The 23,090-nt window shown below is 40.2% G+C and overlaps 1 protein-coding gene across 1 annotated transcript; it reads right to left on the reverse strand.

The window, feature by feature from the left end:
* Positions 1-162: 162 nt before the first annotated feature.
* Positions 163-22,416, reverse strand: crtc1b (CREB regulated transcription coactivator 1b). Its single transcript, XM_085372057.1, has 14 exons — positions 22,282-22,416; positions 20,511-20,627; positions 19,810-19,935; positions 18,637-18,698; positions 18,311-18,405; positions 17,733-17,818; positions 17,608-17,651; positions 11,947-12,170; positions 11,205-11,356; positions 9,875-10,111; positions 8,625-8,711; positions 6,783-6,869; positions 6,525-6,699; positions 163-5,937 (listed from the first exon to the last, which is right to left on the reverse strand). The coding sequence occupies exons 1-14, from the start codon at positions 22,405-22,407 to the stop codon at positions 5,726-5,728; spliced, it is 1,830 nt and encodes a 609-aa protein (XP_085228183.1). The 5' UTR covers positions 22,408-22,416; the 3' UTR covers positions 163-5,725.
* Positions 22,417-23,090: the final 674 nt, after the last annotated feature.

Consider the following 23,090-nt stretch of genomic DNA (forward strand, 5'->3'; position numbering starts at 1 on the left):
TGAACAAGTCACAAGCATGCACATATCCAAAATAATCTTTTAAATTTGCATTTGGAAATACAGATTACAAAATAGAAACAATAGCAAAGACAATATACAACAGGGTTGAAACATCATGCATGTCCACAGCAACACGCTGTGATGCGACACTGGACAGTTTCTTTTTAATCGGCATATTCTGCAAATCAAGACTATGTGCAGAGAAAAATCTGTCTTCCACATTCAATTTAATTTGACTTTTTTTTTTCCTTATAAACAAATGGTCACGTAAAGAGAATCACATGGCAACAAATAAATAACTACAGTTCTGTTACTACGACTTACAGGACAACAGTGATATAATGCTATTCTCACTAGAAGCTTTAAGTGGAACTTAAACTCTGTTTTATTTATTTTTGTTTACACATTTTAATTAACTGTAGAGTCATTTATAAAACCCCATATTATTAAAGGGACATTTGAGTCAAACCTAAAGTCTCTGGGAACAAGCAGCAACTCTTTCCTTGTATTCTGGGACTGAGGGCACACCTTTAATCGCACGCTCCTGTTTGAGCATCACTCATCAAACTTTTTTCAGTTTGTGACAAAAATGCAGTTTGTGCCTTTTTATGGCAAAAAAAGGGAACGGGCTGTGCCGAGAAGTACCTCAAGTAAGTGACGTCTCAGACTAAAATAAGCAAAAGTCTCAAAACTAAACAGTGTATCAGACATAAAAAGACATTTTCAGATGACCTGTGCATCTTATATTTGAAATAAATGGACCCCCAGCTCTCTGCATTTCACCATGTCGTCTCAGGATGGGCCTATTTTGTGAAATTACTTCAAATCTGATCAACAAACCTGACATTTTTAGTCTCTTTTACTAATTTTAAACTAAACTGTTAGCTGCCTTGCATGAAGTCAAGTCTATTACCAGAGTTCTAATTACTTTTAGATAAAACCACAAAGAAGGCGTTAACACACCTCATCAGCAGTTTCTAAGTAGTGTGAGTTCAGCACGAGCTCCTCTCTAGTACATGTTCTTGTTTTAACTGTTAGGCTTGTGGGTGGATATTTTAGACAGGAAAAAATATGACAAACCAGTAGTTTCGAGTTTTAGCTACTAGAGTAAAGTCAGACTGTGTTGCAGAACTGTTATTGGCAGCATATGTATTTAATGGCTCAGTCACAGTAGAGTAAAAACAGGATGGAACCTCCTTGCGCCTAGAAAAGGAAAATTGGTGGTTGCCCCATGAATGCATTGACTTATTTATTTTCTGTCGGAGACCAACCATAATTAGTTGCACCCGAGGCTGACCGCGCACCACCTCTGCACAGATCGCCTTGTGGGGGGCAATTGGTCTCTAATTTTCAAATGCAGCCAAAACTGCCACCACGGTGCAATCAATCTTAGTCGGTCTGCGGCGATGAGCACAACTCATCTGTGAGTTGCCACAGTGGGCTCGACTCAGCTGGTTGCAAACTGTTTGTATTCTGTTCATATCGCTGAGGTTCTCACTGGACTCTAAATGCCCAATGTGAAGTTTTATATGTAGCCAAGTCTCATTATCACCAACAGACTGCATGTAATAGTCCCTTTGACCCTATTCAATCGCAAAGTCATACCAGCCTGAAGCCATCTTAACAGCAGTAAGTTCCTGTGAAGATGGCAACGCACTCTGAGTGCTTGCATACCACTTTCAAACCACTGTTTACTCTAGTGTGACTGTGACATATGTAGCTAATTAGTGTTTGAATCAGTGTGTGTGTGTGTGTGTGTGTGTGTGTGTGTGTGTGTGTGTGTGTGTGTGTGTGTGTGTGTGTGTGTGTGTGTGTGTGGTGTGACCAACAAAGAAACACATTCGGAATGCCTATCCTTTCCAACACAAGCACACAAGCTGCACTGGAGTAAGCCCTTTCTAGTTTTGCATCCCCTAAGATCTTCACAGATTAAAAAACAAGACAAGCCAAAATATAGTTTACAAAGGAAAATAGAGAATTCATCTTTTCTTTGACATGAAAATATTTCCGGAGTATACATCTGGTGTGAAACAGTCAGCATTCACGTCAGGCAGAACAGTCTCTGCTCAAAAGCCAGGAAATCACAAATAAAGTGCGAAGCAACCAGTGGACTAAACGTTGCACACACATACACAAAAAAAACAAAACGAAGAAAGAAACCAAGAAAATAAAAATAAAAACCCAACACACACAGTTGCTTTTTACCCAGTCCAGAACGTGACATGATAGGCAACAACAACAAAAACTATCATATCCGGTGTCTTGAAAAGCACTCCACTTCAGCATAGCGAGATCAAAGTCCTGCACATAACATGTTATAATAATCTGCTCGACGTGTCTATCATGTCATGCGGCTGACTGCGTAACACAGAAGCGTCAGAAGAGTCAAGTTCACATATGCAAACGATCAGCGCACGTGCCAATCTGCAACTTCCACGGGACGGATCCCGCATCAACAAAGCCAAGGAGAGGGCCGGAACGACCGCAAGGTCTTTCTATACAAGAAGGGACCGCTTTACACTCGTACGCAGAGAGATGCTACAGTAGTAGGAGAAAGCGTGGAACAAGCAACAGTCTGATTCCTTAAAAGGAGAAAAGGGGCAAATGAAAGAGTGCAGAGAGAAATGGAAGCCTGGTCGCCTTCTCTGACAGACCAAACGCACCAAACATCGTCGGGTTCATTTGGCAAAGGGTTAAAACTAGGACACTGCCACTTAAAATACATTCTTTTATCATTCATCAAGTAGCATTGTACAGAGATGGAGGTAACAGAGTCACTGAACAGGAGAAACCCTTACATGCATCCCTTTAGACTTTGTGGTAGTGTTACGTTACACAAATCAAACCTGCAGAGCTATAGAAGGCCTTCATTTAGAGGTTTTGACTGTCAGGTAAGTCATGCATTTTGTTTCAGCTATAGCATATGTACAAGGTCAGTGAATCAATGACTTCAGCAGGACGAAGGAGATGGCAGGAAAGCTCAAATCACTGGCGTTATTGGCAGCACGACAGTGCACGTGACGCTTAATATCTTTTAGGTACACAAACCTTTGGAAATGTAATCCGTAGAGTGTGTTTTCTACACGTTTGTTTCGGAGGCTTGAAGGAAAAATCCAACGTTAGCTGCTTTACACGAAGCAGAATTAGTGTGTGTCGCATTTTTCTTCGTGTGACACGGGTTCATTTAGGGTCAGGGGCAAAGGGTGTCTTTCTAGAGCAGCAATGTTGCACCATGTTCAACAGTCGCACAGGACGAAGAGGGAGATTCAGGTAATTAAATAAATCACAATTTACAGTTTTTGAGGCCAAAACTTCAAAAGTAAGCTGGATTTATGCTTCTCTGGTATCGAAATGAATTTGTATTCCACTTGTTGATTGTCATTAGCACCACCACGACACACTACAACATCCTACACGCGCACACTCCCAATAGTGTCAGTTTTCTAGCGTAGAGCCACGATGTTTAGTCTTTAAAAGAGATGCCGCCCAATTCCAGTTTTTAAGTGAGGTGATTTTTAATTCTGTCATAAACTACAAAGCCCTTAAAGTCTTAAAATATTATACGGCCTGCACGACATTTACCATGTTTGACATTTTAGGTTCCATTTTAATCTGCAATAATGTTTCTCTTTAAAATAAAATTGACATCTCCAAAGTCTACCATCTGTAATACAAGAGTCACACTGCTTGCTCGCCTGCAAAAAGAATAAATCCAGCTTAACGTGCAAACTCTGTTAGCTAATAAAACACCAGAGGTGGATTTTTTCCTTCAAGCATCTTATTTGTCTCATTTTGCATAGGAATCACAGGCCCGTTGAAGGCAAACAAAAACCATTGATGGAGGTTTACAGCAGACAAGAAAACACTTCAACTGAGACGAACCGTCCAGCTGTAGAGGTAAACCAAACGTGATTCCTTTTTCTCTTTTTTCAGCAAGGGGGATTTGGGAACTCTTCCCATCAGCGCTGTGAGTAAAAATATTAGCACATCTGTACACAAACGTTACAATATAACAAACATGATCCCACAGACTGCACGTGACTCTCAGGGAAACTCTGACAAAAGATTTAGGCGGGCTGACTGACCCCTTAAAGTCTGTCTGCGTATTCAAACGATGTGACTCTGCTACACCGCCGATTTGTGTAGTGTTCAGATTGCACACAATACTTAGCATATAAATAGATTTATATAGCCATATTCTACTTTGTCTACTTTATCCCATCCTCTCATAAACTAGAAGCGTGGAGCTTATGAAAACCAAGTAGTTCAGTAAGAAATACCCACGCGTCGAGTCAGCTGCGTTTTTGTTAGAGCTTCCCTGTAAAGGAGCAAAAAGCCTCCCCACAATTGCGCTCCATCTCGAACACTTCAAACACGCCTTTGACTTTTTTTTTTCTCGTTTTTGCCCCGCTTTAGAAAACATCCAACAATTTGGCTATAAAGTGTACCGCTACAAAATACAGTACATTGATTTGTCAAACCTTACACAACATAACCACAAACATCACTGACCAAAAGTTTCTCTCAAATACGAGAAAACGTTACAGTAAGTTACGAAAATACGCTGTCACGTTAGACACTTAAGTAGAACAGTAGAATACTCCCGTAAGGCAAAATCAGGTGATTTCACAGTGACGACTTTAAAAGATTTCAGTGATCTCTGGTTTAAAAACAGACACCTTCCTTCACTGAGAAGAGGGTCGGCCTGAACGTGTATATATGTATGTATTCTGGCTTTTCATCAGGAGAAAATAAATTTAGATGCTTCTGTTTTTCTTCCTGATGATTTTTCTCAGTTAAAGATCACGTGTGTGGCTTTAAGCCAACGCATTTCCGGAGCACGCAGCATTTTTTGGAGCGGTGCTAAAAAAAACTGTCGTATCTGGATTGGACTGTTGGGCTGCAGCATGGTTAACGGTCTTACATCAGAAAATGGCACACTGAACACCGAAGGGCAACTATGGGGAGGTTTTGCACTCCTCGATAAACCAAAAATAGCTTAATAAACACATTTATAAATATGTTAGTAATCAATAAATAGACACAAATTACATCAGTGCAATATTACACGATGCCTACAGAAAACATTTTGGCATCAAATTGAAATTATGAAATGGAATATAAAATCTTTAACCAAATAAATAAATAGAACATATAAATAGATGAAGCATAAAAACACACAAGTACACAATGAAAATAACATTTGGTTGTCAAAAATAAAGCTTTGAGTGTGAAATAGAAAGCCGTTATAGCATGATGGGAAAACCGTTCTATTTCATTGCACGGTATTAGCAAAGCGACCATGTTTTTTTCGGTTTCTTTTTTCTCGCTCTCTTTTTTCTTAAAAACACGGCCGCTTATATCGGGTGCAGTTTCGCCCAATGTCCTAGCAGCTTCCTGCTACAAGCAAATATCAACAAAATAAATAATAAAGTGGATATGAAAAGAAAACCGCCAAATGTGCGTTTTTGGAATATATGTGGCATGTAATGGTACACTGTAAACACAGTAGGCTAGCAAAAGCACTGAGCGACCAATCTCATTCAAAACGACAGCGAGGCATTCCCCCCGGCGAGCCGCTGGATGTCTTTTTTCCCCCCTGTTGTCTTTTGGTGCCGCATTGTTTCAAAGGGCAAAGTCGGACAGCTGGACGGCCATGCAACGAGGAAGAGGGATCATCCTGCCCTTTGGTTCTCTCCATTAACGAGTTTTCTTTTTCTTCACGTCACAGCCTGTCCATTCTAAACGTGTCCTCGGTGGCGGGGTCGGCAAGCACCATGTCGGGGTCGTTGAGCATGTGCAGTCCGTCCAGGGTGAGCGGGTCGATCTTCAGCTCGTCCAGAGGGAATTGAGAATCTGCGTCGAAGCTGACGTCGCCAACTCCCGCAAGAGAGTTGGTCAGCTCTTTGGACAGGCTTGGCGGAGACTCACCTGTGACTGAGAAATACAAGTGCTGAGAACAACGTGCACGCCTGGCAAGAATCGGGTTAGAGTTTTTACTGATTCAAGCGAAATTGGGACAAGTATTTCTACATGTTTCCCTACCACAGAGATCCTATTTTAGAACTACTGCACAAGTGGATTGCAAAGTACCTTTAAAACCCAAAAACACAACATTCAAGTCACTGGAAGGTTTACTTTGATGATAGTACACCAACTCTGCACAGACGTACGGTTTATTCTGCTATCGACTCTTATTTGGTGTTGTTTATTAGACTGGATGATAGAAGTGTATAAAACAAGAAACCCTGGCAATTTAGTAAAATGTGGAAGTGTCTAAAAGAAGTTGTTCCCTCGTATGGTCTCTGGAGAATTCTGCTGTTAGTTTCGGCTCAGTTGCCTTTAGACTTCTTTACCTTAGCCCAGATAGAGCGTATATTGACTGAAATCTCAGTCATGTGCAACACACCAGCACAGGGGGGCCTCGTTTCTTGCTCATCACCGATGTTTTGACGGATGCTTGGCATTTATGCAAAGAACCTTTAATGTATCAAAGGGCAAACACACACAGATGCTGTGGCTACCTGTTAGGATGATGTTGGGGATGTTGCCGTGGCTGCTGTAGCCGAGCTGCTGAGAGTCGGGTAGGCTGCTCCCAGTGAGCCCCATCATGGCTGCCTGCGTGTAGTTGAGGGTGGAGCACTGGTTGTAAAGGCTGGTGGAGCTGATGGGGTTTTCGATCATGTTGAACTGCTCGAGCTAAAAAGCACAATTGTATGCGTTACACACATTGAAGTCAGAGAGAATCTAAAGAAAACCTTTTACTTAACGTTACGTGTCACCTGATGAGAGAGAGCGTTGGTCTGCCTCGATGCCAGCTGTTGATCATAAAAGGAGTCGCCGAATATGCTGCCCACCACGGGGATGTGCTGGAGGAACACAAACAACCCCCAAAAATATATATGAGAAATACACCATTGCAGTGGCTACAATAATAACACAAATCTTTACAGAGAGAGAAAATATCTGAGTTCACAAGCAGACACTTTCAGCGATGGAGTAACAAAAAACACAAGCAGCACACAAAGTCACAGCTGTCAGAGTGAGCAGCGAGCAAAGCAAATGGACCTCGTGACCACGACTGTCATGGTTAAACACAAAAAGAGGAGGCTAACAGAAGATGCAATAGCGCCACTCTTTAATGATTAGTTTATTATTAAAATTGAAAGCACACTTTACAGTTTTATTATAAATGACAAACAACCAGGGTGCTTCAGTTTGTCCCATCCTCGTAGATAGGACCACGACAGCCCAGCTCAAGACAAAAACTAATTCAGATGGGTTGTTGTCATCATACTACCGTGGCAACACTCAACTCACCTCCACTGTAGGGACTCCAGTGCAAAAAAGGTGAAGTTATTTATTTTTTTAAATAATATTTATTATATTCTGGTATATTTGGAAAGTTGTCTGGGCTCATTGAATATACACACCTACCTAGGATTTACCTTACAGCAGAAAGTGCCTTGAGGCGTTCGTTGGTGTAATTTGGCACTATATAAATAAAGCCGAACTGAACACATATGTAGTTAGCAGGGGTAGTGAATAAAATGCTACTGATACTACAAGTGGCATCCATGAATTACTGTCTCCACATAGTAAGTGAGCTGTTGAGAATATGCTGAACTGTTAGTAGCAATGCCGTTTTTGCCTCATTTAGCTACTGTTAGCCTCTGTTACCTGATGTTAGCCTCTGTTAGCCCCTGTGAGCTTTACATCTAGTCTTTGTCTTTATATAAAGTCCAAAACAGAGGCAAACAACATAAGATCCCCTTCCACGGTTTCAAATAATAAGAAAAAACAATAGAGATGAAACAAGGATGCATGTTCTGGAAACTAACTGTAATTAAACTGCCTTTTAAAAAAAAACTACATTTACACTGTGTTACAGTGTAAATGTCCAAATCACTGGGATGGAACGGCTAGGCCAGGGGTAGGCAACTCCAGGCCTCGAGTGCCGGTGTCCTGCAGGTTTTAGATCTCACCCTGGGTCAGCACACCTGAATCAAATGATTAGTTCATTACCAGGCCTCTGGAGAACTTCAAGACATGTTGAGGAGGTCATTTAGCAATTTGGATCAGCTGTGTTGGATCAAGGATACATCTAAAACCGGCACTCGAGGCCGGGAGTTGCCTACCCCTAGGCTAGGCCAACAAGGTTATCTCCCTAGCATAAAGTTTGCATGATGATGACCTGACTATGTGACAACAAAGCAGATATTTTTTCCTGCACGTACGTATCTTGCCACCTACATGCTCCAGCCTGGCATGTCCCCCACCCATGAAAAAACAAACAAACCAAGACTTTCCTCAGAATATATCTGACACAGAGAATATAGTTTGGGTGAATTACATGTGAGAAACTGTAATGGTTGAGGATACAAGATGAATATTTTAAGGCTACAAAGTGTCAGAGCCTCCATCAATAGGCTATCAATATGTTGCCATGCACGCTGTGAACGATGGCAGTGCTGATGAAGAAATGAGCTATGCAGCTGTTGACGGCATGAGTGATTAAGTGTGGACACAGTGAATGAAAAGCAGCCTAACTCTCTACAATTAGCTTTCCCCCAGGAGCAAAGCCCTTCCCCAAACAGCAGGTAGCTCGGTGGGTGGGCCCTTACTTGAGGTGAGCCTCCAGGGGAGAAGCCTTGATTGGAGACTGGGGAGGTTGGAGACTGAGTGGCTGGTGAGCCAGTCTGATTGCGGTACTGTTGGAGGGAAGAGGGTTAGCTAGCACTAAGCTTCATGCCTGTCATACACAAGTCTAAAAACGATGACATGTGAGAAGGCATCAACTTAGGGTCTGCTCAAAACATATGAGGTAGGACTAAAAAGCTCAGGAAGCTAGTCCATGGAAATCAAAGACCTTAGCTGATTAAACTTTGATCTATTAAGAATTTAAAATCATATCTGAGTGCATCTCTGGATCACTTTCAGCAATGCTGCAATTTTTACACCGGTCTCTGGAAATGTTGTTCTGACCTTTTCATCAACTTCTATTTCAAGCTCAAATGTGTGGATGTTTTGTTTGTGGATGATTATCGGTGTTGAAGAGAACTAGGTACTAGGTAGGTTTCCACAAAATACATGTTTTCAGCTGTTTACACCTAAAGCCACATTTTCCAAGGAAAAATTCAAAAGTCGCCACTGTGGAATATGTGTGGGAGCCCGCATGGAAATGTACATTTGCATGTGCAAATGTGGTATAAGCTAGAATAGACTATAGTGAAGTCCGGGATGTTTGGGATCACTTCCTCCTGTTAAATTTGACTCCTTAAAAAACCAAGTTAAAGAAACACAAGTTTGATGCACTGTTCAGGCACAAAGCTCAAAGTCTGTGCTTTGAGCACTCAACAGTGAAAAACAAAACACCTAGTCTAGTGCAGTCCATCTAGTCCAACCATTTACAAATGAAAGGGAGGCGGAAAAAGAGTTCCAGGTAAACCAACTAAATAAAATACCAGCTGGGCTTAAAGTGATCCAGGATGTTCTTGAAGAGACTGGGTAATGTTCAGTTAGGGTAAAGCCTAAACATTCTGATTATACCTCAAACACTTGTGTTTTAAAGAACGGCCAAATGCATATTTCTTTTTTCATAAACCATCATTTACAAAGATGTTAACATCAAACAACTTTACAGTGACATCGTGTAGCAAAGAGTAATATGTGTTTATGCTTCTTAGCTAAGTTAATCTATATAATTAGAAATAAATTAGCATAGAAAGGATGTGCAGATATTTACTGCGATGTATTTAGGGTAGCATCATCAAAGTGGTAAAATTAACAGCAGCTTAAAAATAAGCAAAATTATCTCAATCATGTCATCAGATTTTTATCTATGCTTCCACGTTCTTGTTAAACTGCATCTTACCGAGCTGATGCTCATGCTGCCAGTGGTCTGGCTGTCTGGTGAGGGACTGCTGGCAGTGGCAGACGCTGTACCAGCGGAGGCCAGAGTTGGCAAGGTAATGAGCTGGATGCCTTGTGGCAGGGCCTGCTGCTTCTGGAGGTCACTGATCAGCTGAGCCTGAGCCTGAGCTGTCAGCTGGTTGAACAGAGGGTACTGAGAAAGCTGCTGTTCCAGGGTCAATGACTCTGTTGGCATGACCTGCAGAACGATGGGGATAAATTAGTCCAAGTAGCAGTGATTTCTGCTGCATGAACTGGAGGGTAGGGGTGTGGTGTTTAAATGTTTTATCTTATCTTTAACCACCTAGTATGTGTTGAATACTCATTAGTATACAGCTTGACGTTTCAAAAGCACTACAATTTATGGATCTGTACTAAAAGCATAAGGACAAAGACACCGATATCATTAAGAGCCTGTTCTCAGCATCCAACAGTGCTATTTACACATAGGAACACATTACTGCAGATGATTTCAGTCACTTAGGGCCTAGCGACCCCCCTGGCAACCTCTAGCTGATAAGGAAACGTATGTATTCTCGAACCAGTTGAAAGTACCAGGTGAAATTATCTGCAAAGATAATTTGCAAAGATAATTTGTTGTTGGTGCAGTGCTGCACCAACAACCTCCTTGCGATTGCTTTGGTCTTCGGCACATGCCTGCAATTTGCCGACTTGACTGCAAAGACTCAACTGGAACTGTGAAAAGTCTCCTTCAAAGTAAAAGTTTGCTAAAATCAACATAGCCATGTAGTGTTTCTTTAACTTAACCAGACTGCAAATGAATACTGGAAAAAAAAGAAAGATCAACTAAGCTGATAAATATGTAAATGTGTCACGCTCATCCACCACGGCCTCCCTACAATACCGACTCTGTTGCTCTCTCATGCCTGACTTTGTAAAGCCACACTCTTCCTTTCTACTGATGACTATCTGGACATAAACAAATACTGAACCAATGAGAGTTTGACCATAATGTAGCATATCCTAAAATGCAGTATTTTATTCTGTAATTTATTCTGTGCACAAAACCTACAAAATATAATTAATCATTAATGGAAAAAGACTTAAAACGGCACCATAGACTAATGTGAAAAATCCTTAAGGGTTAATATAATGTGACCTCTTTTTGCAGTAAGTGATGACACTTATTTGTTTCAAATTCAATACATCGGGATGCAAGTGCAATAACTATTTTTAAATTTCTGACTTCATCCATTTTTGGTCCAAATACCTTGGATATACAAATACATTGTTCCTGAAAGAGAATGAAACTAATTTTAATTAATCCTTACCTGTGTAATGCTAACTGGTGAGGAAAGGGTGGGTGAGAGCTGCTGAGGAGATTGTTGGAGATGGAGGTCAGAGGTTAGGGTAAGCGGCACCACCGGTGGCTGCCGGCGCTGTGCAGTCACGGTCATGGTGGGCTGAGAGGAAGTGGGGATCCCTGGGAAGTCAAAAAAAAAAGAAGAAAAGAAACTATGGATGTACACGTACCTGTTTTTTGTCTCCAACTTAGCTTTAATGCACCAACTGGTGTAAATAAGAAACATCAGAAAAAGTAAAACAGCAAAAACCACCAACTTTAAATGCCTGCACGGTAGGGACTGATACTGAGTGCAGAAGAGTGAGTCTAAGTCAAAGTAAAAGTCTGTAAAAGTGCATAAATGTGATAAAGCACAAGCCCCTACATTTGGTATTTTACACATTAGGTGTTACAACATAAGAGACTGTTACAAACTGATGCTGAACTAGATCCTGTTGGCCACACTGCGTGCCGCCTGCAGAGCTAGACTCAACACTTGTGGAGCATCAAATTAAATCCTGCTGTTTTGTTGTCATTTGTATGAAAACTACCGGCATGTTTTTATGTTTTCTTTGGAAAGTTGCATAAGTGTTTAGTGGTTCTCCTTTGTAAACAAACACATTCCACTTAAAGCTAAATTTCTGTGCTACAACACTGGTCGGTACAATACCGACGCTTTGTTAAATTTACCCGTTTTACCCCTTTTATGAACACAAAATGTTGATTATTACCGTGGCTGGCGGCGCTTATACCCAGGTGGGTGAGGTTGGTGGTGAGGCTGCCCGTGCTGTTGGCTGTGCTGAGGGAGGGGAAGGCCACGGTGTCCTCGGGGTCCAGCGGGGTAGAAAGCGGTGGGGGGAACTGAATGTTAGTCAGATCGGGCAGCGAACCGCCGGTGTTATGTGCGGCTGGGAGCACGGATGGGTTCAACTCCTGGTCTGGCGAGGGGAATATGCTGAAAAGAGCACATTTTCTATCAGACATAAGAACAGCTTGTGCGAAACAAGACTGTGACCAAGCATATGAGCATTTTTAATAAAAGGCAACAACAGCTAGGTGACAGTGGGTAGCATGTTTGCTTTAAATGCTATTTTAAATACTTCTTATAACCCACCTACAGTGGGTGGGTGCCACAGTATGACAGTCGATTTTCATTTTTCTGTATAATTTGAATTATAATACTCAGATTGTGCTTCTTATGCAATTTTTCTGTTTTTAAATATATATTTTTATGTATTGTTCTTGTTAATATTATTATTATTTTTTCTTTTTGTATTTTTAGTTGTCCTTAGCATAAAGCGCTCTACCAACAAGCTCGGCTAAACTGAAGCCTGTTGTGCTTTCACTCAGTGATGCCCACAGATAAATAATTCCCAGCCGTGCTAGAATTTTCCATCAGCTGACAATCCTTTCTCAGTGTGTATTCTGTGTCTCGTAAGTTCACTTTCTTGAAAATGTTTTTAGTTTCTAGCAAGGAGAAATCATTGCAAGACCTGTTTCATGCTTTGCTTTGGTCAGTTTGAACCAAATACAGCAAACACAAGCAGACTTCGTTTAGAGAGAAGCAGGAATGATAATCTATTACTAATAATAGGAAATCTAAAAAAGGCTCTTTTGGCTGATTTTTTGGTCACAAAGGAAGCTCATCTGGCAGATTTTGATGCCAGATATTGTTTCTGGTGCCAAGGGATTTGTGTCTCCTGGGAACGAGTATGTGTAAGCCACTCCTGTTACATCACAACATAATGATCTTGTAATAACGTTTCTTCTAGATTAATTACCTAATGGGTATTGTGTCCCACCGAAAAGTTGCTTTTAGCAATTTTTCCAGTTTTTTTCTAGCACATAATTGTAAACTTGTAACATGGAGGCTTAACACGAGTTACACAGAAGTGCACAGCAGGAGTGACAGGGTTTCATAATAGTTTGCTTCATTTTTGACTAACCAAATGAGCGTGCATTTAGTTTTTTTGTTTATTTTCTTGTATAACCTTTAAACGTGGATATTATTTGAATTTAGAAGCAAAAAAGATGCAAATTCTTTCGTGACGTCTCTGAGAACTGACAGCACATTTCGTGTTTCTTTTTATGTACAGCTGTCAAAACATAATTTGTGATTTGTGAGCCTATAACAGAAAATATTACAATACTGTGCAAAGTCTTAAATTTGTTCTACTTTGCTTCCAAGGAGCCAGATTTTCTTTGAATTTGTTGAAAGTGTTCTTGAGCAATAGTTCTGCAAAGTTCTTATTTGGACATTTGCTGCTTTTTCACTCATTTTCAGTCCAGTCCTTGAACCTGACCATCTTCAGACAATGACCTTTGAATCATTCAAATAAAAAAAGGGCACCCCAGTCAAGGTTTTTTAGCAAAGAAGCAGTTTTAAAATATCTTGATGCATGCTCAATCATCCAGGTAAGTAAATCCCAAGAAATTTCAGAAGATTCTGTTCATCTGGACGTAGCGTTTTCAGTGGGAGAAACATTTTAATGACCGTGAAACTGACATCACAGCTGCAGTGGGCTAGTTTCAGTCATTGTGCAAAGGTAATGTTTATAAGGTTGGGGAAACCTGCAGGTAGCGGAGACTGAAGAAGTCACTTGGATGACTGACGAAATCTTTCTTCCACTGAGAACACTACGTCCAGATGAACAGAATCAACTTTCTGGGAACCAGTTTTAAACTTTATCTCTTTAGGTGCTTTGTTAACTAGCAGCCTGTCACGAAAACAAAAGGCGGCAAACACTCAAAGAAGAGCTTCTTAGAAAGTCCTTGAAGAAGCTTCAAGGACTATTCCTGAAGACCACTTAAAGAAATGATAAGAAAGCTTCCGTATTAGAGCTCGGGCTGTGTTTAAGAATAAACGTGTTCATACAAAAAACTGAATGTTGACTGTTTTTGCTCTACCTAATCACACGAGCCAAGGTGTGAAAACGGGTGTAGGTCACTATCAGCCAAGGTTTCGGGTGAACTCATTGTGAAACTCCCCCCTATCATGTGATTTCCGGAGGTCAGAAGGCCCAGGATGTGAGTGGGCATTAAGGCATCTGGGAAGGATCTCAAAACTGGTTTATAGATGGCAGATAGTTGGTGTCGTAAGCCACTACCTCTATTCAAAGATGGTCATTCACAGTGGACATAGATGGCTTCTTTTACTCGTCTTTCAAACCATGTGAACAATGTGAACATTGGCATCCTCAAAGGAGTGACCTTTGTCCTTTAGATGCAGATGGACCGCCAGTTGGCTCTTCTATTTTATGCCATATGTTATATTATGCTATTTTTTCATTCCTGTCTCTTATGTATACATTTGCATATCTAAAGATACATCAACATATGCCTGCAACCCCCCAAAAAGAAACAAAAAACAAAAACACATCCAAGCTTCACCAGTACGTTTAATCACATAAAACCCCCCAGTAGCTTAAATAAACCATCCACGTATTAACTGTTTACTTAAATGCCGTGCTGAAAAACAAACAAAAAGATAGATATAGATTGGTAGCTACCTATATATATCTATATAAATATAGATATCTATAGACATAGATATAGATATATAGTTATATAGATAGATATAAAAATCACATATACATCACATCATGTTGTTGATACTGGCAAGAAAAGATGGTCAACCAGTTTTACAAGTTGTGTCTCTGTTCAGCACCTGATGTCATCGTATCGACATTGTGCAAGTATAAAAGCTGCAGACCGTCAGAGATTAAACAACAAACAGCTGGAGTTGGTGAGCATCGGCACGACTGAAGACAACTCAGAACGATTAAACTGTAAGTTTTCAAATCTAGAATATCTGACTAAACTTTAGAGTCAGGGAAAGATTTACTGAAGACTTTACTTTGTTACAATATGGAAAATAAAATATGACAAATTAGTTCATGACCATCTTTTCTGTCAAGCCAATGTGGTTTTTCCTGAAAAAATAAAAAAATAAATTGTGTTTTGCTTTAAAGCAAAACTATGGAAGTGATTTGTTTTTATTTAAAAGTTACATTATTATAGAAAGAGCTGTATAATGACTGCAGTAATTAAAAAAAACCAAACGTTTATGCTGTTCTAAATTAAAGATGATGTTATTGCATTATGAATTAGAAACATATAGAAAAAAGACACTTCTGTCATTTAGAAAATTACACTAATAAGACAATAACTGAATGTATTTGGTTTAGATTTTTATGAAGTGAGTTTTTATTGTATTTATTTCACTTTTCATACTTGATTTACTTTGTTGAGCTATTGTTATACTATACTTTATTTATTTAAACTATGTCATTATAGATTATATTTAATGCTATTTCCAAATTTTTGGGAAACACAAATGTGAATTTAAAATTAAACAATAATCAATCATTTTATTTTTGAAGGTTCAAGGACTTTTCCACAATGATTCTCAAGATCTGTTTCATTCTGCTTCTGCTTGTCGGTAAGTGTTAGCAAATAACAACAAATTATATTATAAGCAGTCGAAGAATTTTAGGAAATGAGTCTGAAGTTAATCCATCAATTTCAATGTCAGCCATTTCACAGATACCAGAAGTGAATGCAACTTCAACCACCCCAACCCAAAGTGCAACCACCCCAACCCAAAGTGCAACCACCCCAACCCAAAGTGCAACCACCCCAACCCAAGCTTCAGCTAACACAACGCAGAGCACAACAAACAGCACAGCAGCCATTAACAAAATCAGCCTGACTTCTGTCACAATGGCCGTCGTAGCTGCTGTGCTTCCATAACATAGTTACAGTTGTAACTATGTTGTTACAACTAGCTTTTTTAACCATGCATTTGTCTGTGTATTTTTCATATCCTATCAAAGTAGGGAAGTTTCAATAAGGGGAGGGATGATAAATAAAAGGGGATCTAAACTGTCTTTTGAACACATGTAAATGATCCATTTTACTGTATGCTTTCACAAGATTGTGACTTTCTTTGTGGCAAAGGTCAACAAATAAAATGTTTACCAATCAGAGGAAATTGATTCAATCACACATATTAAGATTTATTGTGATGACCATCTATTGTGAAAATAACTGTACCTAACCTGATTTAAGGGAGAATATGTTAACTTCCTAACCAATAAATGACAATAATCACTTAAGTTTTGCTCTATTTTGTGTAATTCTGTATGTTAACCAGCCTTTTTATTTATTCAGCATCTTTGCACTCCGCCACTTTGCACAATAAATATGACTGTGGCTGATGTATCTGTCATGTTATCAACTTTATTATGGACACTGAGAGCAAAGAAAAAGCCCAAGGTTAATTCCTTGTACTTGGTCAATAAAGCTGAACCTGATTCCATTAAACAGGTCTCACGTCTTTGCATTAAATTGGATTGAACATATTAAGGCGGTTTGTCGGGAGTTCCTAACCCACTCCGAAGCATTTCAAGAAGCAAGTCCTGCTTTTGCTGTTATTTTGACAGATCATCTAAATTAACTTTGAACTGGGACATGGGAAAGTACATGGACTTTCTCACCAGAGAAATCAGATAATAAAATGGTTAGAAATTGCTGACTTTGCCCCCATTTTCTTTTTTTTTTTTGTGGTCCATCCATGTTTGGTCTTGCAAAATTCTCCCATTTATTTCCAATTCTTTCAGTGCCATTTTTCTAATATCCAACGTTAACACGAAAAAGGATTTTTGCTTTAAATGTCATTATGAAGCATTTTATGTTTGTACTTTATAGTGCTCGTAGAAAAATAGCACCTGATTGCCTATCACTACAGGACTTTCCCCCAGCCATACCTGATCTGATTTACTGGGGGCGGGGGAGGAAGCGCACCAGCAAAATAATCCTGAAAGGCGATACTAGCAACATCTATGATTTTCCTCACAGATGCTGGAGGATTTCCTCAGTTACCTGACACATGGGGAATGCACAAAAAACTTCAGTCAACCATCCAAATGAAAAAGAAAAAAGCAGTTATAGAAAAAAAAAGAGTACCGGTAGCAGATTAATACTGAGCTGTTGTTTACTTAGTCCAGAGCGCTACAAAACACACCAGTAATAAAACCTGGCTACTTATTAAGATTGAGATTTAAAGGATTATATCTGGTTGATGGTTATTCTTCCAACTAAAGGAAAAAAACATGTGCCAAAGTTTTCTTGTCAATTCTTAGGTCACAGAAATTCAAACTCCAAAGAAATCACTAGGAGCACAAATCATTTGCAACTCTTTCACCCAGTGAGAGCCAACAACTTCCAGGAATGACCGCCAACCAATTGGGGAACGCACATTTCTCCCTAGCAACCTAGCTGTATCACGTCCAATATGGCAGACAACTAATGTCCACATATTGCTTCATGCACAATACTTGAGTGGCATTGCTCTTTGAAGAATAATAAAACAAACAACATAAACCACTCACTTGATTCCTGGGACATCACACGTGTTGGGCTTTGATGAATCATCCTGAGAAGAAAATGCAATCATGAGACACAAGTCTTGCGTCACTGGTGTACACTCTGCAGCCCTTCCCTGTCCCATTGGTACCTTCTCGTCATCCCACAACTGTTTCTGCACATCGTTGTCTGCACTTGTCTCCGAGTTCTCCGTTCCAGGCACTGTTAGCAGCAGTACTAATTAGTGAAACAGCAAGACACAGTTGCTTGCCATGACAAAAATACATAACAAACCAAAAAAAATGAGTCATCAATATCGGAGCCAGTCATGCAGAATTTAGTGCTGTGCACCAGATTCTAGAGTGTAAAAATAGAAGGTGACCATCAGACAGACTGAAAGGATGCCAGCTAATCTTGGCTTCGCTTTATCAGAGCTTCACACATAAAAAGACATAATCAATGCATAATCAGTTAATTATTGATTTTCCTCTCTAGATCCTCCTGAATCAGCCTCATTCAGAGATGCTACTCCTCCACATCCAGCCGAGGGCTGAACCAGAATGCAGAAACTTTGCTAGAGATCCATTTACTTTATAAATATTTCACCAAGAACTACTACTGTGTGACACCAGCCCCTTTATGTCTTTTGAGGTTTCCTGTCTGCATTAGTACATTCTACATTAATAAATAAAAGCAGCTCTGTGTCCTTGTAACGGGATCTTCCTCTACCTCGTTTAGGCTGCAGCTCCTGTGATCCCCCGGCAAAGACCTCCTGGGGCTTTGGATTCATGGCGCTCTGGTGTAAGGCAGAGTCTGAATTTGTCCTGTACGTGAGAGACAGATGAAATTCAAGCAAAACCAATGCCAGCTCATGAATACTGGCAGAATTCAAGCTCTGCAGCATCAAATCTATCAGAAATCTGTTCTAGACCTTCTGGTTTACTTTAGAAGTTGTGCATCAACTAGGCTGCACAGAGTCATGTCATTTAATCTTTGGAAGAGCGCTGTGTGTCCTAGTTCTTATTTTGGCAAATGGACAAAAGGAGGTGCCTTACCTTCTCCAGCTAGTGTCTGGCGGTGGGGAGAGGTAAACTGAGCTGTAAGGACAGCTGTCAATGTGAATTTAGTCAAGGGAAATAAATTTGTTTTCTTACCCTAATCAGCCCAAAAGACCTGCTAAATAATAAATAACCACACACAAGCTTTACTTTGATACATTTACTTTGATATCTTGTTATCTAATAGACGAATATATTGATGGTCTTGTCAACTGTCTACAACGCATCGTGTTACATAGTTCAATATCAGGCTGTCAGTACATGCAGCATAACAAACACTCACTCTCTTAAAATCCACTCAGCACCATTACTGACAGATGATATCTTAACACATCTCATATGATGAATAGTAATTGCGTTCCTTAAACAGCAATCATTGTTAACCAGTCTGGTAGCAATCTCTGGTCCATATGACAATATAAAAACACAGATGACTAAATAACCTTAACCCCTACTTAACCACTTTCCAGGCAAACTACAGGCAACCACTGCTCCTGGAGGTTTCTGGTGTGGGGCCCTCTTTCCCATCCATTTTATCTGGTCATTGCAACCTCCAGGAACCAACGCCCAACTAGTTGGGAAATACACATCTTTCCCTAGCAACAAAGAAGTTGCTAGGGGATCTCAAAACAGTCTCTAGGCCTGTGCAACTGAGGCCTTACTTACATTCAAAACTATTCATCCCACAAAGTTTAGCCCCTATCTCAAGGCTGCATATTGGCATTTTAAGAGGACAAGTAAGAGGACATTTCCCAACATCAGTGGCTGATGTCTATCTGTTTTGTTTCTGTTTATCATCAATGGCACTGGCTAAATGTTTAGGAATAACATGACGACAAGCTAAAAGACTTTAAAATAGTCCTGATAGTGTCAGCAATGAAAACTGTCATTAGAACAAAAGGCTATTGTTTCAGAATTTCAGTCATTCATTATTCTAACTATATATATATATATATATATATATATATATATATATATATAAAAAACGTATCACACAAATACATGAAAACTAATGAAAGCTGATCAATTAAACAGCCAAAAGCTTAAATTTAAAGCAGTCTGCTACGCTGAAGTAGCTTGTCTCCAGACACAAATCAGAATTTTGACTTAAAAATCAGACCAAAACAATAACACATTCCTCATCACAGTGCGTTTGAAACGAAAGGATATCTGGCGTCCATGTTTGTCGACTGTTAGCGGCCGGCGGTGAGGCGAAGTGATGCGGTTCCGGTCACGGTAAACACGGTCCACCAGCCCGTGGTGCCTGGTTGTCCGACTGGTATCCAGCACTGAGTTCTGGAGGTGGACACATCAGGTGAATGAGGCCCCGCCCACAAAGAAAACAAAAACAAAAATTGCTTACACTATAAAACTGTGTCTTAGGATAATGTCTGAGGATAAATGGTGCACATGTGTTTGTTTCAAAATGAGTCAAGCCATGGGCCCCCCATACTGATGCTTGAGTTGGCAAATGTATTAAAAATGGAAAGCCATGACAAGCAATGGTCTATTTAAAATTTAGGAACCAAATTACGCATCAGGGTGAAAAAACCCCAAACAAAACAAAAAAAAAAACAAAAAAAAAACAGCTGTAGTGCACGTCTTCTCCTTCACTCTTGGACCCTGATAAAACCTGATGCTTTATGCAGCTTTGACGATGAGGTAATGTCTAAACACTTTACTGTCAGCACAGCCATAAATAAGCCTGCAGACTTTCTTTAATGGCTTTAGAGGAATTTTCTGGGTTCTTTCACCAACACCACAGACACCTGCAACCTTTGCATGTCCAATAGTATCACCAACAGCTGAGAAGGGCACACTGGTCTACAACAAACCATTGATTTACCAGCCGAGAGAGGCCAGGGGCTCACCTGAAAAGGCAGGTCAATGTTGCCATTTCCAATCTGATTGACATTGGGCAGTGAGCCTCCATAGTACTGTCCACGATTCTGCCCTAGTTGCAAATACTGGGTCTTCTGTAACTGCAACTGTGCAAAGTAAAATTGCATGAAAGCATGAGTGAATGACTGATCCAATACACAAAAAAGAGATGCTAAAAAAAAATGGTGCATGCCAGACCACAGTGTGGGATATGAAAGACTGATGAATTCATTAACTGACAGATGAAACGTGATGAGCCAGGCAGATGTGGCGGTACCACGAATAATCAGGAGGCAGAGAACATATTTTAATAGCAAATAAAAAGAAAAGAAAAATCACATCAGCTGATGTGAATGACACCTGACTGACAGCTGGTGTAATTACAGTCACACTTTCCATGTAACACACCTGGCTACTACATTAACCACACAACAGTAGTCAAAACAAAACCCATATATGTTATTAAAAAACAAAAACAACACTGTGATGGAAGGCCTCGAATATGAAATGAAATGCGTGAGGATAAATGATCAGAACTGATGCCATGGATGGATGTTTGGATGGCAACACAAAGAAATCAGGCAGAGACCATAAAACTGAGTAGTAAATTCAATTCCCCCCACCCCTCCCCCTTTGCAGTAAATAACAGTACAGCTCAGGTTTACACTGACGCAGCGTGGTAAGTGGGCATCATTTCCAGCAACTAGACCAACAATTAGCCCCAACGTTTCCTGGCAACAATATGGTTTATATGTTTTGAGACGAACAGCCCTGAAACAATTAGTTCATCATCAAAAATTGCGAGAAATCGCCAACAATGATGACAAGTCATTCTGGAAGTTATTTTAAAACTTTAAAAAAAAAAATCCCATTTCAGCTCCATTTTACTGTTTTTTTTTTTTACATGATTATCATCTGCTATATCTAAACCAGAGCTTTTCATCCACAGTTATATTCACTTCTGTAAAATGACAACAACAACAAAAAAAAGACAGACAGTAAAACGAACATCATGTCTCAGCGTTAGAAAAAACCCCCACATTTTATTCATCAGCAGTGGACTTGCAGCTTCAGTTAGAGCCAATTGAATTGGCATAATAAACAGCAGCCTAATGAAAACATCTGCTCCACTTGTAGTGGTTGAGGCAACCAGTGCTTTCATTGTAGTGAGAAAGCTGCCATTCACACTTTGCTAAAGATAGAGCGAGTAAAACGAGACATGTGGATCATTTAGTCAGAGCTGACTTTGCTCTCCGTAAGTGTATGCTATGAAAATAATGTTACGGGTAATGTGGGGGTTACCCTCTTTCCCCTTAATAAATAAGAAACACACACACACAGCTGGTTAACATCTGTTTGGCTAATTTCTCTGTCAACCAACATTGCTTCCCATTCCGTTTCTAAATCGCAGCTAACTTTTCCTAACGTGCTCTAATGCGGTCACTACCATGCCAGACGATTTGTCTATTAGCTAACGAAATGTCAGCAGCCACAGGCAGGGGAGAACAGGTGCACATTATCCACAGCTCCAGCAGGCGAGGCTAAGCTGGTTAGTGCTGCTGGAAGTCAAATAATGCTGGCTTGTTTTAACAGGCGCGGGGGAAACGTCGCTCCGCAGCATTGCACTGATGCAGCAAAGGACGCTAATATGAACTTTAGCTTACATAGCATCCCAACCTTTCCGATACATCTCCGCAGTGTTCGTTAGCTGCCAAACAGCGATGCAACGAGAGGTAAACAGCCCCTCTGTGGGGGTCTTACCCGCGCAGCTCTGGTGATGTTCAGGTCTTTCATCACTTCTTCAAACGCGGCGGTCTCTTCCGCCTGCTTCTGATTATGCAAAGCGATTTTTTCGCTAAATTTGCGAGGATTGTTAGAGGACGCCATCTTTCCCCTCTTCTTCTCAATGGAATGTTACGCTGCGCACCACTCCGGGCTCTCCCGGTCGTCATCACGCACAGTCAACGTGTCTGTTGATGTTTTTCTTTTTTGCTTCAGTTATTGCCAGAGTTTGCGGCAGGGTGAGTTGCAGATAAAATACACACTGCCACAAGGGAAATCGTCTGCCCCAGATGCATGCTATAAATAGTTAAGTAAATAAATAAGTTCACATAAAAGAGAACAGAATTTTCAAACAGAATAAAAACAGCATGGAATGAAGCAGTAATGAATGCAATGGATACAACAGAAAAAAACTGCGCATGAACTATCCAGAATGGAAGGAAAGTCTACATATATCGCATGAAGCTCTAGTTTATGACGAGAAAGTTGGATCATATTGAATTAAACTAGAAGATATGCAATGGAAGTCTGAATATACTGACTAAAACTTGCATATATCCAATGAAAGTCTGAATGTATTGAATTAAACTTCACTATGTGAGATTGTGAGCTGTTGTGGTATATTTTCATTGGTTTTTGTAGATTTTCTGGCCATCGTTTTATTGGATCAAGGACAATGGTCTAATTGTTTGAAACTTTTGGTATGACCCTGTCTGGAATGCAACCCTGATACTGGATATTGGACTAAAAGAGTTGAAGAGGTAATTGCAGGCTAGCCAACGAGCTAT

The sequence above is a fragment of the Diplotaxodon limnothrissa genome, linkage group LG15, assembly GCF_057381915.1.
Source record: "Diplotaxodon limnothrissa isolate DT_005_m linkage group LG15, D_limnothrissa_male_GT1.1, whole genome shotgun sequence".
Lineage (NCBI taxonomy): Eukaryota > Metazoa > Chordata > Actinopteri > Cichliformes > Cichlidae > Diplotaxodon > Diplotaxodon limnothrissa.